General features: G+C 28.5%; 1 protein-coding gene across 4 annotated transcripts in view; it reads left to right on the forward strand.

The window, feature by feature from the left end:
- scrib (scribble) overlaps positions 1–15,001 on the forward strand; it is a 444,246-nt gene that overhangs the window by 367,714 nt on the left and 61,531 nt on the right. For all 4 annotated transcript variants that reach the window (XM_065515081.1, XM_065515077.1, XM_065515078.1 and 1 more), the window contains one exon: positions 3,158–3,506. In XM_065515081.1, coding sequence (XP_065371153.1) covers positions 3,158–3,506 — 349 coding nt within the window. The remainder of the gene's footprint in view (positions 1–3,157; positions 3,507–15,001) is intronic.

The raw sequence follows: 15,001 nt of genomic DNA on the forward strand, positions 1-15,001 counted from the left end.
GTTGTATAAAAAGCAAAAATCTTGAGGCTTATTTAGTGGTAATGTTGGGAATTAAAGTTTACTTGTTTTTAGCACAAAATTGTTTAACAAAAACTTAGAAAAAAGCATGTTTAAACATTTTGAGGAAAACTTTCTTTTTTTAATTTTTTACCATAAATTATTTTGCTTTTTATATGTTGTTTTTTATTTATGCAATATGGAAAATTGGTTTTTAGAGCCATCAAGGATTATTAGATCAGTACTAGGTTGTGATTAGTGGCCCAAAAATTAGTTTAAACTTATTTTAAAAATTTTACTTAATATTTTTACAGAAACATTATCAAATAAAGTGTCAAATTGAAAACAATTTCAATCTTAATGACAATATCTAATAAAAATTAGCTAATTATATTTTTTAATTTGTTTTTATGTCATACAAAATTGGAAATGTCTTTTGAGAATACATATATTTTTATTAAATATTTTATTCAACCTTCGAATACTTTACTGATTAAATAACCTAATAAGAGATTTAATGTTTACCGTTGGTCTCATGTAGAAAGGCACTAACACGCATTTTTTCGAAATTGAGGTTTCACAAAAATACACCTCGTCATAAAAATTTAATGCAATAATAACAGAAATAACGGTTTTACCAGCAATTGTTTAACAAATAGTTACATGTTGATAATACAGTTTCTATCACCTTCTCCTTTAAATTTCAAATTATTTGAGTTGGGGCCTTTCTAAATAAGACCAACGATACATAATGAACTGGTTTTCAAAATAATCAAGTCGATATTGCCATGTCCGTCTGTATGTTGAAATCAACTTTCCGTAGCCCCCAAATAACTTACATACTTGATTTATACATCAATACATGGGGAATTCTTCCGGCTCCTCGATTGCTATTTAAAATCGATAAAATCGGCCCACAAATGGCTGATATATATTGAAAAAACCTGGACAACCTTGATTTTGTTCCCTATTTTTGTTCTAATATAAACAATATGGATATCTAATGATAGATAAGGCTATAGTAAGTTGGACCTACAATGGGTCAAAATCGAAAAAAAATATTTTTTAACCCAAATTATTTTTTCATCAAAAAAATTTTTTTTCTCAGAAATTCTTTTTCCAAATTTTTTTTTTTTAAATAAAAATATTAAAAAAAAAAAATATTTTTGAGTATAATTTGGTGAAGGGTATATAAGATTCGGCAATATAGCTCTCTTACTTGTTTTTTTAATCACGTTAGTTTTTAAAATATATCAGATATTATCTTTTCTAAATCATTAATTGTTAACTATTATTTCGGTCAAAATGGACAACGAAAAATAAGTACGTGAACAAATAATTAAAACCTATCAAAAAAATACAATATGGACTTTCAAAGAAATAGCAAAAGCTATTAAATAGTATAAGGAAGACCTGGATCTGGAAGAAAAAAAGATCTAACAGACATTGGTAAGACAAAAAAAGTCGAACAATTCTTTCGATGAGCACCGTTAAAACAAATCGTATTTTTCTATATACATTAGGCCTATAACCAAATTTTAGCCCTAGCACCACGCGATGGCAAATGTTGTGTTATTTACGATAACATTTCTTTCGGGTCATTTTGGTATAAAAACCTCACCCATAAAAACAATTTTTAAAAGTCGAGATTTTCTCAAATTTTTATTCCTTTTTTTTATTTTCTTCTAGTAATACATTGAATTTTGTCCCGTTACCACATATTTTAAATATAGATTCGAGGCAGGTTGATCTATATAAATATATAAATGTCTTTGTAAGTTTGTTTGTTGGTTTGTTTGTTTGTTTGAGCATCGTAGATAGATCCTTACTGGGAAGCTATATATTTTTTATTTTACTACGACAGGGGTAGCGAAGCGCAGTATATTTATAAAAAAAACTATTTACGTTTTTTGGATAAAAATAAAAAAAAAAATATCTTCAAACTTTACCGCGTTTTTTGGGTGAACTTTTTTGATAACCACGAAATAGTAATACCATTTTTTTAAATAACTTTCAATGGTTTATTTGACTATGCTGGGACCATTTTGATATTTGCAAAAAATGTAAAAAAGTTATAGTCCTAATATACATACTTCTAGTTTTATTATATCATAGTTTTGCTTCAATTAATGCTTTTTATACCCTTCACCATGAGTGGCAAGGGTATATATGAGTTTCTCATTCCGATATAAGAAAAAGACCGGAACAACCTCGATTTTTGGCCTATTTTTTATCTATATCTGGATTACTAAGTCATTTACAATATGGATATCTAATGATAGATATTTCAAAGTCCATTGCAACGATGTATATAAGGCTATATTAAGTTGACCCTACAATGGATCAAAATCGGGAAAATATTTTTTAAGACGAATTTTTTTTCATTAAAAAATTTTTTTTTAAAAATTAAAAAACTACATAAAATTTAAAAACAATTTAAAAAAAAACAAATTTTGTTTACCTAAAAATATTTAAAATAAATTATTTTAAAGTAAAATTTGGTGAAGAGAGTATATAAGATTCGGCACAGCCTATTATAGCTCTCTTACTTGTTTAGTACTAGATTAGATTATATAAAAAATGTAAATTAAATTCTTGTTTAATAAAAGTTATGCAATTAAAAAAATACAAATGAAAATGATCACCAATTCCTTTATAAAGGTGTAAATTGACAGAAAACTATAACATTTATATTCAGTTTATTTATTTGAACAAGGCATACATACTAGGGATGCCAAACGGGACTGGGTTTTACAAATCCCGGGATTCGGGATTTTAGAAATGTAAATCCCGGGATCCCGGAATTTTTCGGGACCCCGGTATTTTTCGGGATCCCGGGATTTTTCGAGATTTCGGGATTTTTCGGGACTTCGGGATTTTAGTTAAACGTCAAAAACATCAAATTCAACAATAAAAACTATTGATTTCATTAATATATTTAAGTAAAAATATAACAAATCAAAAACTACTAATGCATTAAATTAAAATAAATGGTCCATGATTTCCCCTAGCTTTCGATCCCGAAAAATCCCGGGATTTTCGGGATCGGGATTGGCATCCCTAATACATACATATATTTTAAAATCATTTTCATTTCTTTTTTATGGCTCTTTATGTCTAATAAAAAAATACGAAACTTTTTCTTTTAAAATTCTTCTAGACAAAGTTTTTTCGTTCCTGTCAAAAGATGAAGTTGAAAAACTGAAACAGGAGGAAGAACGTAAAATTGCAACATTACGCCGTGATAAAAAGAAATCAAGATTATTGGATGATGCCAATAGCAAAATTGACAACAATGATGATGATGATGACAACCATGTCGATGATGACAATGATGATGAAGATGATTACAGCGAAGAAGACGATAATGATATTGATGACGACGATGAGTACGACAATGAGGATGCAGTCGATATGCATCACCAGCAACAAATTCGAGCAAGAAATGCAAATGACAATATTGATGTTTTACGTGAAACTTTAAGTGACGATGATGCCGAAGACATCGGGTAAGTGGGGTAGATATGAAAGTTTTTCATGACCTTTTTTGTTTGTGGTCTTTAATTTTTTATCTTACATATTCATTGCACTCAAATAAGTTGAAATTTTTTTTGGTGAAAGTATTTTTTCCTGATTTATTTTTTAATTTGCCATTTTTTTATGAATTATTAAAAACACATTGTTCTGAATATTATCCTTATATTTTATGTTCACATACTGTTTGTATATTACATATGCACAAACTGTGTACAATTAAATACATGCTCCTTTTACTTACTCTTACACCTACCAACCAACACATTATTTATTTGGATTTTATTATTTATAAAATATACTACTATTTACACCCATTCACACTCACTTTTATTTTTTCATTTATGTATTTATTTATTAATTGATCAACCAACAATAATTAATTGGTAACCTGGTGTTTGTGTTTTTTAAGAGACAGTTTTATAGTGAAAACATACATAAATTTTATTAACATCTGTAATTTTAATAAATGAAATTCCATTTGTATTTACCACCAACTAATAAAGCAAGTCAATAGCCGTTTAGTCATTACGTTTGTAACACATTGCAAGAATTATAACTATTGGGATCGTATTTTTAAGTTTTTTTATACAGCCATAGTTCAATCGTGGGTCTTTATGAGGTTCCTTTTCTGGTTTAATCGTATTTCTTTTTAAGGTCCCTGTTGAAGTTCGATCATAGTCCTAGTTTTGGTTCAATCTTAAGTTCAGGCGTAGCGTATGATCCTAGTTTTGGTCCTTAAGTGATCATATTGTGGGTTCAAATGTACCTCATTTAGGTTCAATCGGAGGTGTTTATATGGTTCTATTTCTGATTTAATCGTAGGACTTTGTATGGTCCTATTTATGGTGTAATCGTAGGTCTTTATAAGGTCCCAGCTGTGTTCAAACATAGTCCTAGTTTTGATTCAATTATTGATGCTTAAGTGATCATATTTTGGGTTCAATCACAGATCTTTAAATTCAACATAGTTAACTTTAATATAGACATAAATCACACGAAATAATTTCATGGTGATCGGTCCATAATTGGTCATAGCCCCCATATAAGGCCCACTTCCGAAAATCACTCAAAAATATAAGTTATTGAAATTTTAAAAGTAAAATGGTTTTGCTCTTTTACTTAGTGTAGGGTATTATATGGTCAGGCTTGACCGACCATACTTTCTTACTTGTTTTTTCATACAAACAAAATATTTAAACATTGATTAAGCGTAACTATGTTTAAAATTTTGATAAGTTACCCGACCTAAGTCTTTTTATTGATCTAGTTTGGTTTAAATCGAAGACATTTAAATGGTTTTTGGTCTTTATATGATCCTTGTTAGGGTTTACTTTAAGATTTTTATATAATTTTCATTTCTTTTTAAGTTAAAATGTTTGCTTTGATGTTGCTAGTGTGTCTCCAGTCATAGTTCTTTATTTGGTACTAGTTTGGGTTATATCGTAGTCCTAGTTTAAGAACATGCCATTTGTGTTTGGTCCATTTGGTCCAAGTTTTAGTTCAATCGTATGTTATATTGTTGTTCTGTCGTATACCTTCCAAGTTTCGGTTCAATTGTATGTCCTTAAGTTATCCTAGTATGGGTTCAATCGTAGGTATTTATATGAGTTTGAGTGTAGATCCTAATTTGGGTTCAATCGTAGGTTTTATAGTCCCACTTTTGAAAGATTAGAAAGGAAATAAAGCAAATTGTATTTGCATATTTTTTTGGTTAAAGTGTTATAAACCTCATGACTAAATACATAAAAAACCTCAATTTAAAAGTTAATTTTGTATTAATCGCTCACTATAAAACTGATACTTTTATTGTATTTAATAATATTATTTAAACATTTATACAAATTACCTTTTATTCTGCTTATGACATTGTGAAATATATATAAAAAAAAATTCAATTGAACCATATTGAAACCATATTGCTTAAGTTTGGGTTTTGGCTGATAATGAAAAGTTTTGCTCCACATTTTTTAACATATTTTTTTTCAGTTTTTAACAAACGTTTTGTTTTAATTTATCCTTTAATGAACAAATTTATTTTTATGACTATAAATTGTATTAAACGAAATGCTTTGATTCTTACTTTAACTCATTTTAAATGTACTATATTAAAGGAAATTGTATTGTGGTTAAAGGTTTCTTTCAATGTCTTGTACCTTTTTCTTTCCTTCTTGTTCTTTTTTTTTCTCTCTTTGTACTTTTTTTTTTTGTGTATTTCACCATCATGCTTACAAACCACCACCAACCACCACAAAAAAAAATATAAAAAATATCATGTAAAATCACCAACTGGCTTATCACAAATATTTTAAAAATACAACTTTTATTGTATTGTTTTTTTGTTGAGTGTATGCTTAAAGGATTTTAGACGAAGTCTTAATTATAATAGAAATGTAGTATGGTTTGCTTACAATCAATAATATATCGCATCCTTTTAAAATGGAAAACTTTTTTTGTAATTGAAAAAGTACACCACACAAGCTGAATTAAGTCGCTGGTAATATAATTAATTTTGTAATTTAAGGAGAAATTGTTAGTTGGTTTGTTATAAAATCGGAACTGAAATTTAATCATTTCTACTAAATAAGTAAGTAATTCATTACATCTTAATTAATTCATACTTATTATAAAAGCTGTAAGTAGAAACTAAATAATACTTTAAGATCAAAATAAGAAAATTATATAAAATGGTATCAAAATGAAAATTTAAAGCACTGCCTACTTTTAAGCTGAATATTACACTAAAGTTAATTGCACGGTCATACATGACTAATATTTACTTAAAGAAATGTAATCACTATTTTTGACACTATTAACTCTTCCAAACATCTGCTGTTAAATTAGATTATCAAATAAATAAAACAATTGCAACACAGGAAACATAATCGCAGTGGCAACCGAATTTGTAGCCAATCGAATAGTTCGGTTGCACACATAGAATTTTTCGGTTCCAGCAACAGAAAATCAGCAACAAAAAATAAGAAAGAATTTCGGTTAAAGTAACCAAACTTGAGTTATATCTTATACAATTTTGTATCCACAACTGTAAAATTGTGGAAGGCAGAATCATTCGATTGGCAACAAATTCGGTTGCTACTACGAATCTGTTTTCTCAGTGAATAAGTTTTATTTAGTGGTTACGTCTATCTCATTAAATATTTGTCGTGTGATCGTACCTTAAGTTTAGCATTAATTTTAATTGTTAATCTTGAAAAATCACTGCCAATCACTGTACGAAATAAAAATTACATATACATATATAATAAATATTCTGAAATTTATACTTCTAAATACAAGAAAGCGATCATTTTTAAATGTTTAATATACAAATTGTTATTACATAATATATAATATCCACCATCAAAAATGATTATTGATTTTGTCATTCCGTTTGTAACATATTGAAATATTGGTAGGAGAACCAAAAGGTATATATATCCTGGGTCCTCATAAAATTGTAAGACGATCTAGCTATGTTTGTCCGCCTGTCTTTCTGTTGAAAGCACGATAGGACCAAACTACAGGAGCTAGCTGGCTGAAATTTTCCACAAATACTCTCTCTTGATACAGTTTGTTTTAAAAATGATGGGCAATATCGGTAAATGATTTCACATAGCCTCTATACATGTGTCCCCCCTGCTGTTTGAGCAGTCATAAATTTGTCGATTATGCGGCAATCCTGATAAAAACGGGCAATATTTGTCGCTAGTCCCCATACAGACCCCTCTCAGAGAATTAAAATCGTAATATCGAGAAATTGGACATAAAACTAAATCTTTCTACCATATAACCCCTATATTAGAAAAATATTTTATTTTGACATTTTGATGTATACAAGGTTCGGCATAGCCGAATAAAACACTCTTACTTGTAACTTATGATATTGATATTGGAAAATAAGTAAGAGCGCTATATTCGGCTGTACCGAATCTTATATACCCTTCACTAAATTATACTTCAAAATACAAATTATAAATATTTTTAGGTAAACATAATTTATTTTTTTTCCGAAGTTGTTTTTTCATTTTTTGGATTTTTTTTTTTAAATTTAAAAAAAAAAATTTTGTTTTTAAAAATTTTTTTGGGTGAAAAAAAATTCGGGTTAAAATTGTTTACTATGGTCTTATATAGGTCGTTGCAAAGGTCTTTGAAATATCTATCATTAGATATCCATATTGTCTATATTGACTTAGTAATCCAGATATAGGTTGTCCTGGTTGGTTCCTCATATCTCAGCCATTTGTGAACCGCTGATTTTAATAGGAATTATTGAAGATTTGGATCCCGAAGATATCTGGGGTCTTCAGAAAATTGATTTCAATAGACAGACGGACATGACTTAATCGACTCCGCTATCTATAAGGATCCTGAATATATATACTTTATAGTTTCGGAAAATTATATTGTGGAAATTACAAATGGAATGATAAACTTATAATAATAATAGGTTAAAATTAATTCTTTATAAACCTCATATAAATTCAGAAATATTTGTATATATAAATTCGAAAAATTCAAATAAAATTCGAACTAAATTTAATTTCGAAAAAGGGAAGAAACATCATTACGGTGAATTTATATGAGGTTAATACACTGTACAACACCAAAAAAAATTACGAGGTCCGATCAATAAATTTTGATAGAGGAGACAAAAAAAAGACACGTGTATCGGCGTTTTAAAAGTTTACATCTGAAATTAACCGTAAGCTCTCTTTTGTTGTGTCTTATTTCTGACTTTCTGGTTGAATTTTCCGTTTTGATGTATTTAGGGACTTAAAGTAAAATTTCACGCATAATTTTTTTTCGCAACATTTTAACCCTTTTATATCCGTGTTTTAATGAAGTTTGTTGCTCTTTTTAAAAAGAAGGACAAATAATACCCATGCCTTGAAGATTTAGAGGGTTAACATATTATACAAAAATGTTCTCCGTAACATTTTGCATAAATTTTCTGAATACATTTTATACCTAAAATGTAAGGATCCTATGGTTTCTTATGAAAATTAACAATAAGAATGTGCCAGAGTTGGGAAACTTTAACCCCCCCCCTCAAATGAAATTCAGATGTAAACTTTCAAAACGCCGATACACGTGTCTTTTTTTTTGTCTCCTCTATCAAAATTTATTGTTCGGACTTTGTAATTTTGGATAAAATTTGATTTTGTTTCTGAAATACAAATGGAAATTTCTGAAATTCATTTGGAAAATTCTGAAATACAATTGGGAATTTCTGAATTATAAATGAATGTTTCTGAAATACAATTACAAATTTCTGAAATATAAATGGAAAATTCTGAAATTGAATTAGAAAATTCTGATATATAACTGGAAATTTCTGAAATTCAATTGTAATTTTCTGAAATATAATTAGAAATTTCTGAAATACAATTGGAAATGGTGTAGTGCCAATATTTATCTTTGAAACTATAGCTCAGATTAAGTTTAAAAATAAAACATCAATAGAAGAGGAGTTGGACTTTCAGAATATTGTTTTTGATAGCATAAGAAGGTTTTTTCATTTCGGACTTTTTTCATTCCCGGGAAACTCAAGCCTAATAAAATTTTACATTTAAATTTTTATAAAAACTATTTATAAATTTGCGAATATTCAACTTCTCTCTCTATTGTCACTAAATGTGACAAAGAAATCTAGCCAGTATTTTGCGATACCACAGTTTGCGATATATCTACTCTCACTATCAGTAGAACTTTATTTTATTGTATAAAAAAAAATAATTTTGTTTTTTCTTTGTATAGGTCTTTAAAGTTTACACATTTAAGTACAACTTTATAAAATATTTTTCCCAATAAACTTTTTACAAATGTGAGACTATATAGGGGAAAACAATGAGGAATAATATTTCATTGTGGTTATGATGGGAAAGGAGTTTGGTGACTGTGCTGGACGGTCTTCAAATAATAAATATTATTAATATTGTTGTGGCCTTTAGGCGACAACACAGCTGTTGCACAATTGAACAATTTTCAGTTTGTGTGAAATATTAAATAATCTTGACTCGCAGTTACTGTTTTTTTTTTATTTATTTTAATTTTTTGTTGTTTTATTTATAGCCTTTGGGGCATTTAAATTTATGTTTTATTTGATTACATCACTCCCCAGTAGTTCTCTCCCGAACTAGTGATTTTAACTATAATTTAAGGCACCACTAGTTACATAAATAGCCCTAAGCTGACCTCCAGACCACATATAGAATGACTAGAATGTCTAATAGTTGGTCCCCAGTAGTGAATGCATGACATTATCATATAGGTTACATAGAGTTAGTTATCCTACTAACTACCTAACCGATAGATTTATAACCAGTTATTTTAACATGATACACTAAGTGTCAATTGACTATCTAATATATTACTTGTGGTAGGTAAAATAACTACTTTCTAAAGTGCATTACAAAACAAACGTTGGAAGTGACTACACTCTAGGTTACTTACAGACACTAAAGTGCCAATTGACGTATAAAATAACCAATTGACTTCTCTCTGCACTACATAGACTACATATGTACGTGTCAAATGACTACTTCTAAAACTGTTGGGTCTTATTAAGTAATGTATGTATGTATCTGTGAGTTTATGTGGGAGTAGTTGTTGTGTATGTGATTTAATTTCATTAACAAATAAAATAATTGCAAGAGCTTTATGAAGAGGAAACGGAAATACATATAATAGCTCTAGTTTTCGCTAAAAACTAAATGCAAACAGTTCAAATGAATTTAATTTAAATAATTAAATTATTTGATGAACGAATGAATGGGTGGTTGACTGATACATTGTCATTCTGTAACATTTAAATAAATAAATTAATAATAATTATGTGGTTAAAATAACAACACATATTAAATGTTATTTACACTGGCAAATGACTAAAATATGTACGGACATTTTGGCATAATTCTTAATTTACCGCCCTTGTGTAGGCAGAATATGTTTATTTTCTGTTCATTTTTTATTCCCTACAATTGCTAAAAGTTGTTTATTGTTTATATTCCATTTAGCCTCTAGCATTTGAGCTTTTCTTAAAACATTCCTTTTGAATTTTCCGCTTTTTTTTCTTTTCCTTGTCTTCGTCCTTTTTCTTGATAACTGCCACTTACAATAAACAACTTGTATTTGTTGCTTTCGCTACTTAGTTGGTTATTTATTTTGATATTTTCCTCATATCGGAACCCACATAAAAGAAAACCCAGGCCAACAGCCACTACTAACAAGTAGGAGCTCAATCTGTGGTGGATTGTAGTTGTTTTCTTATTACCACCATTGGCTACAAGTGTTCTTGGGGAGGAGAGTAGTGGCATCGTTTTTTATTAGATCAAACGTTGTAATTTAATATGTTGCCTACAGTTAAGACAATATATGTTGTATATTATTTTAGATTTTATCTATACTCTAGCGCTGTCTCCTCCGAGCATTAGAGAAAATGTTAATTTGCTATTGCAAGTAAGGATACATGGAGTACAGTTTGTTCCATAATAAGATGTGTGGTATTTTAAACTTAAAGAGATTTTTGCTTAATAAAATCTTATAACAATATTGCGGATAATTTGTGTCCATTCATGACTCATGACACGTGAACTTATCCAAATATGGCAAAAACATGACAATTAATCAATAAATTTTCAAGTTTGGCTAACATTACCGCTTAAATACCGTTACCGCTTAAATACCGTTACCGATATAATCAAAAAATACAGTTATTCTTGAAACAAAATGAAAATAATTTTTTTTTTCAATTGAGTTATTTGAAATCTCATGAAATTATCATGAATTACAATGTGTAGGTATGGGTGAATATATTACAATAACTTTGTCAATTTTTAACCGATTTAAACAAATGAAAGTTTGTTTCACTCAGAAGGACACTTTATTGTTGAAAAAGTTTAAAAATAAATAAAAAAAATTATTGAAAAAATCTCTACATATTTATATTAACATAATAGTCAAAGTGAGTATACACCAAAAAATATTTGATTTTTTTAAGATAAAGAAAATCCTAAAATTTACTCATCGAATAAAATTTTAATGTTTCGGTTTGTTTGAGATTGAATTGAATAAAAGTGAAAAATTGTGAAAAAAAAGATTTAAGTCGGACTATAATGATTTTCCTGATCCTAAAAAAATCAAAAAATTCGCGCATTTTATCCCCTTGTAAATGCATCTCAAAACTTCAGAGGGCTTGCGGCACGTCTTATCCCCAACCGATTTACCTAAAATTTTTTCAGGATGATTTTTTTACTAATGTTCACCAAACTGGAGGGTGAGAATGGCCAAAATCCAACTTTCGTTTATTAAGGGCCACCCTAGTGTATATACATGGAAAGACCTCGTTCGTATCTTTTTAATGTCGTTTCGGTTAAATAATGACTGAGTTTCAAATGTTTATATTTGCGGGTCCAAAAAAAAATACCCATGTCTCGAAAATTTGAGGGTTTATTGGAACTTTTAAACCCGGGTTTGTAATCCACTCATCTAAACCTACAACGGACAGTGGTTTAGAAACTTTTTTTTTTTTTTTGGAAATAATTCGGTATCTTGGGAACTATTGAGTACTTTTTTGGCTGGTCTGGGCGATCTTTGTCTTCCGTGTCAAAATCTCCAATTCTGAACCGAACAAAACATCTATCGGACGTTGAAACCGATGGAACATAGTCAAAATAAGCTTTGGAGAGCAATCGGTGTGCTTCAGCGGAACTCTTTTTCAAATTAAAGAAGTAAAGCAAAACTTCCCGCAAATGACGCTTTTTTGGCACAATATTCAACATTTTTGAAGCAATGAGAGGTATGTCCTTTCGAAATTCCATTTAAATTATTAAAGACAAAAATCGCCCAATAAAATTTTGTTTAAATTATTTTAATTTTTTGTATATTTTATTAAAAATTTAAATTATCAAAAATTTACCGTTATAGAAATAACAACAAATGCCGTTACCGCAAAGATATCATTATCTTTCAACCACTTTGAATGGGTAGCTAATCTAATTTAGTTATAATATCTCAATTTATTTTAATCTAATTATGTGATCAGTTTGAAGGGAACCTGTCTTTAAGATGGTGATGTTCACAGTGTAATTAATTGACACTATTAAGGTACTCTGTAACTAGTCACGGAACTTAGCCAAATGCATCTATATGTTCTGTTTTCAATTTTATAATACTAATCATAAAATTTTATTAAAATTAATTGCTTATAATTTTTCACCATATTTATTTAAAGTCTATTGATAAATTGTGACTGATCACTTTCATATTCCCGTTCTCATTGGTTTATATTAATATTAAGTATTCTTGGACATCGTTTAAATAAAAAAATTATTTAAGTTTTTTTTATTTTTAAAATTTATCGGCGAATATCTTTAAATTGTTTCAAAGTGAATATTCTTAAAGAAATTGTATTATACTTATTTTCCATTGATCTGCTTCATGCGCCAACGTTCATGTCAATTTCTATTCTCACTTTGATTTCACACAACTACTATTAGCGTACGGTAATACGATAATATCTTAAACCCTTAAAGTTATTTTAAAGTTCATTACAACAAAAGCAATTCAATGCATAATGCAAACGCGCAAATCACATAAATTGTATTTTAACTTGGTTATCCAATGCCAACATCCTTCCATTCGATAAGAAACGAACACGATTGCACTAATTCTTACATAATTATATAGTTCTTACATTATTTAACACTATATATCAGAGATGCGCAAAAATAAATTCTCTCTCCAATACACTTACTCTCACCAACACATTCAATTCTTTATTTTATTCAGTGCACCTACAAATACACAAATACAAAAACTGAAAAAATAAAAAAGTTATACACCAGTGCTCATGCGTATTCCTTGCATAGATGGGGGTAGTGCACTAATTTTGCAGTTTGCACTAATACTTAGTGATAGTGCAAAATTAGTGCAATCATTTTGTTCATATTTAGTGATGAGTTGAAAATTAGCAACCTCACTAAACATTAGTGATAGTGAGTTAAAAAATTAAATTAGTTGATTTAAAAAAATGCAATCATCAGTTTATTGCAACTTTTTTGTATGCACTAATTTGAGTGCAACTTCAAATTGTGCACTAAATTTTTAAGATCAAAATGGTTTAAGTTTATTTCTGTGCACTAATTTAAAACTTAAAACTAATATTTCATTAAAAATAACAACAAATATTTAAAATTTGTATTTTTCGAATTTGGATTCAACAATTTCATGACTACTCATTTTTGAAAATTTTGTGATAGTATGTTTAATGCAGCCTTTTTTTGATTGCAGGTTAAAATTTTGCACTAATTAATTGTAGTGCAGATTTTTGCACTAAATCTTCGTTTAGTGATAGTTAAAAAATTATCACTATCACTATTTTTTTTTAGTGCTAGTTAAGAAATAAGCATTATCACTAAAGCTGATAAAAAATAGTGCTAACTAAATTTTTTGCAATTTTAGTGAGTGATAGTGCAATGCTGATTTCAATCAACATTTAGTGCACTACCCCCAACTATGATTCCTTGTTGTCTCGTTGAGTGGACAACGACTACTAAAATGTAAGAGCACAAGAATACGTGTGATTTGATTTTCCACAATTGTGGTATGGGCTGCGCATGGCTGTTATATATCTAGAGCCTATATTCAAAACTCTCTATATTTGATTTTCACGAAAATTACTTTTTTAATCGTTTATCAAAATAGCGAAAGTCGATTCTGAATTCAATTACCATGACATAAAAATAAATGGTTAAAGTTAAAAAACAGTAACCTCTATATCCTGGTCCACTATCAATTCAGCCAAATAAGTGAAAGAATTTGCTAGATTTCAAGAGCGTAAAGTCACCGGAATACTATTATTTTTACGAAAATTTACAGCAATCAAACTCGAAAAAAAACTCAAAAAAACATTTTTTCTATAACTTTTTGTTTAATATTGTTAATTTTTAATTTTTTTTATCTTCTTACATTATTATTAGAAGTTATCTTAAATAAATCACATTAAAAACTTACAAATGACATAAATGAAATCGAAATAATTTATTTTTATTAAAATGCAAAACCCTCTATCTGAGCATTTTCATACACACACATTGAATATTTTTGAGAAGCAAAACCCTCTATCTATCATAAAGTCCCCAATAATGCAAAATTTTAAAAACCAATTAAATGTGAGATTCAGTAGTTGCTTTAAAAAAATATTGTAGAATACCGAATTTTAATAACTCAAGTAATACGCGAAAAAACAGTCTTTTGGCTCTTCTGAAAAGTTGTATTTTTTAAGAATGAGGGTTTTGAATATAGGCCCTCGATACATAGTATGTTAGTTTATTCAAACTTCAATCATTAGCAAATTGAATGTTTTATAATTATATGATTTAAATTTAAATATTATTTCAATTTATTAAATTATTATTTCTTTTATTTTACCGCCAATTGTTCTGTATCCAGGATGCTAATGGGTGAGCGG

This window comes from Calliphora vicina, chromosome 1 (genome assembly GCF_958450345.1).
Source record: "Calliphora vicina chromosome 1, idCalVici1.1, whole genome shotgun sequence".
Lineage (NCBI taxonomy): Eukaryota > Metazoa > Arthropoda > Insecta > Diptera > Calliphoridae > Calliphora > Calliphora vicina.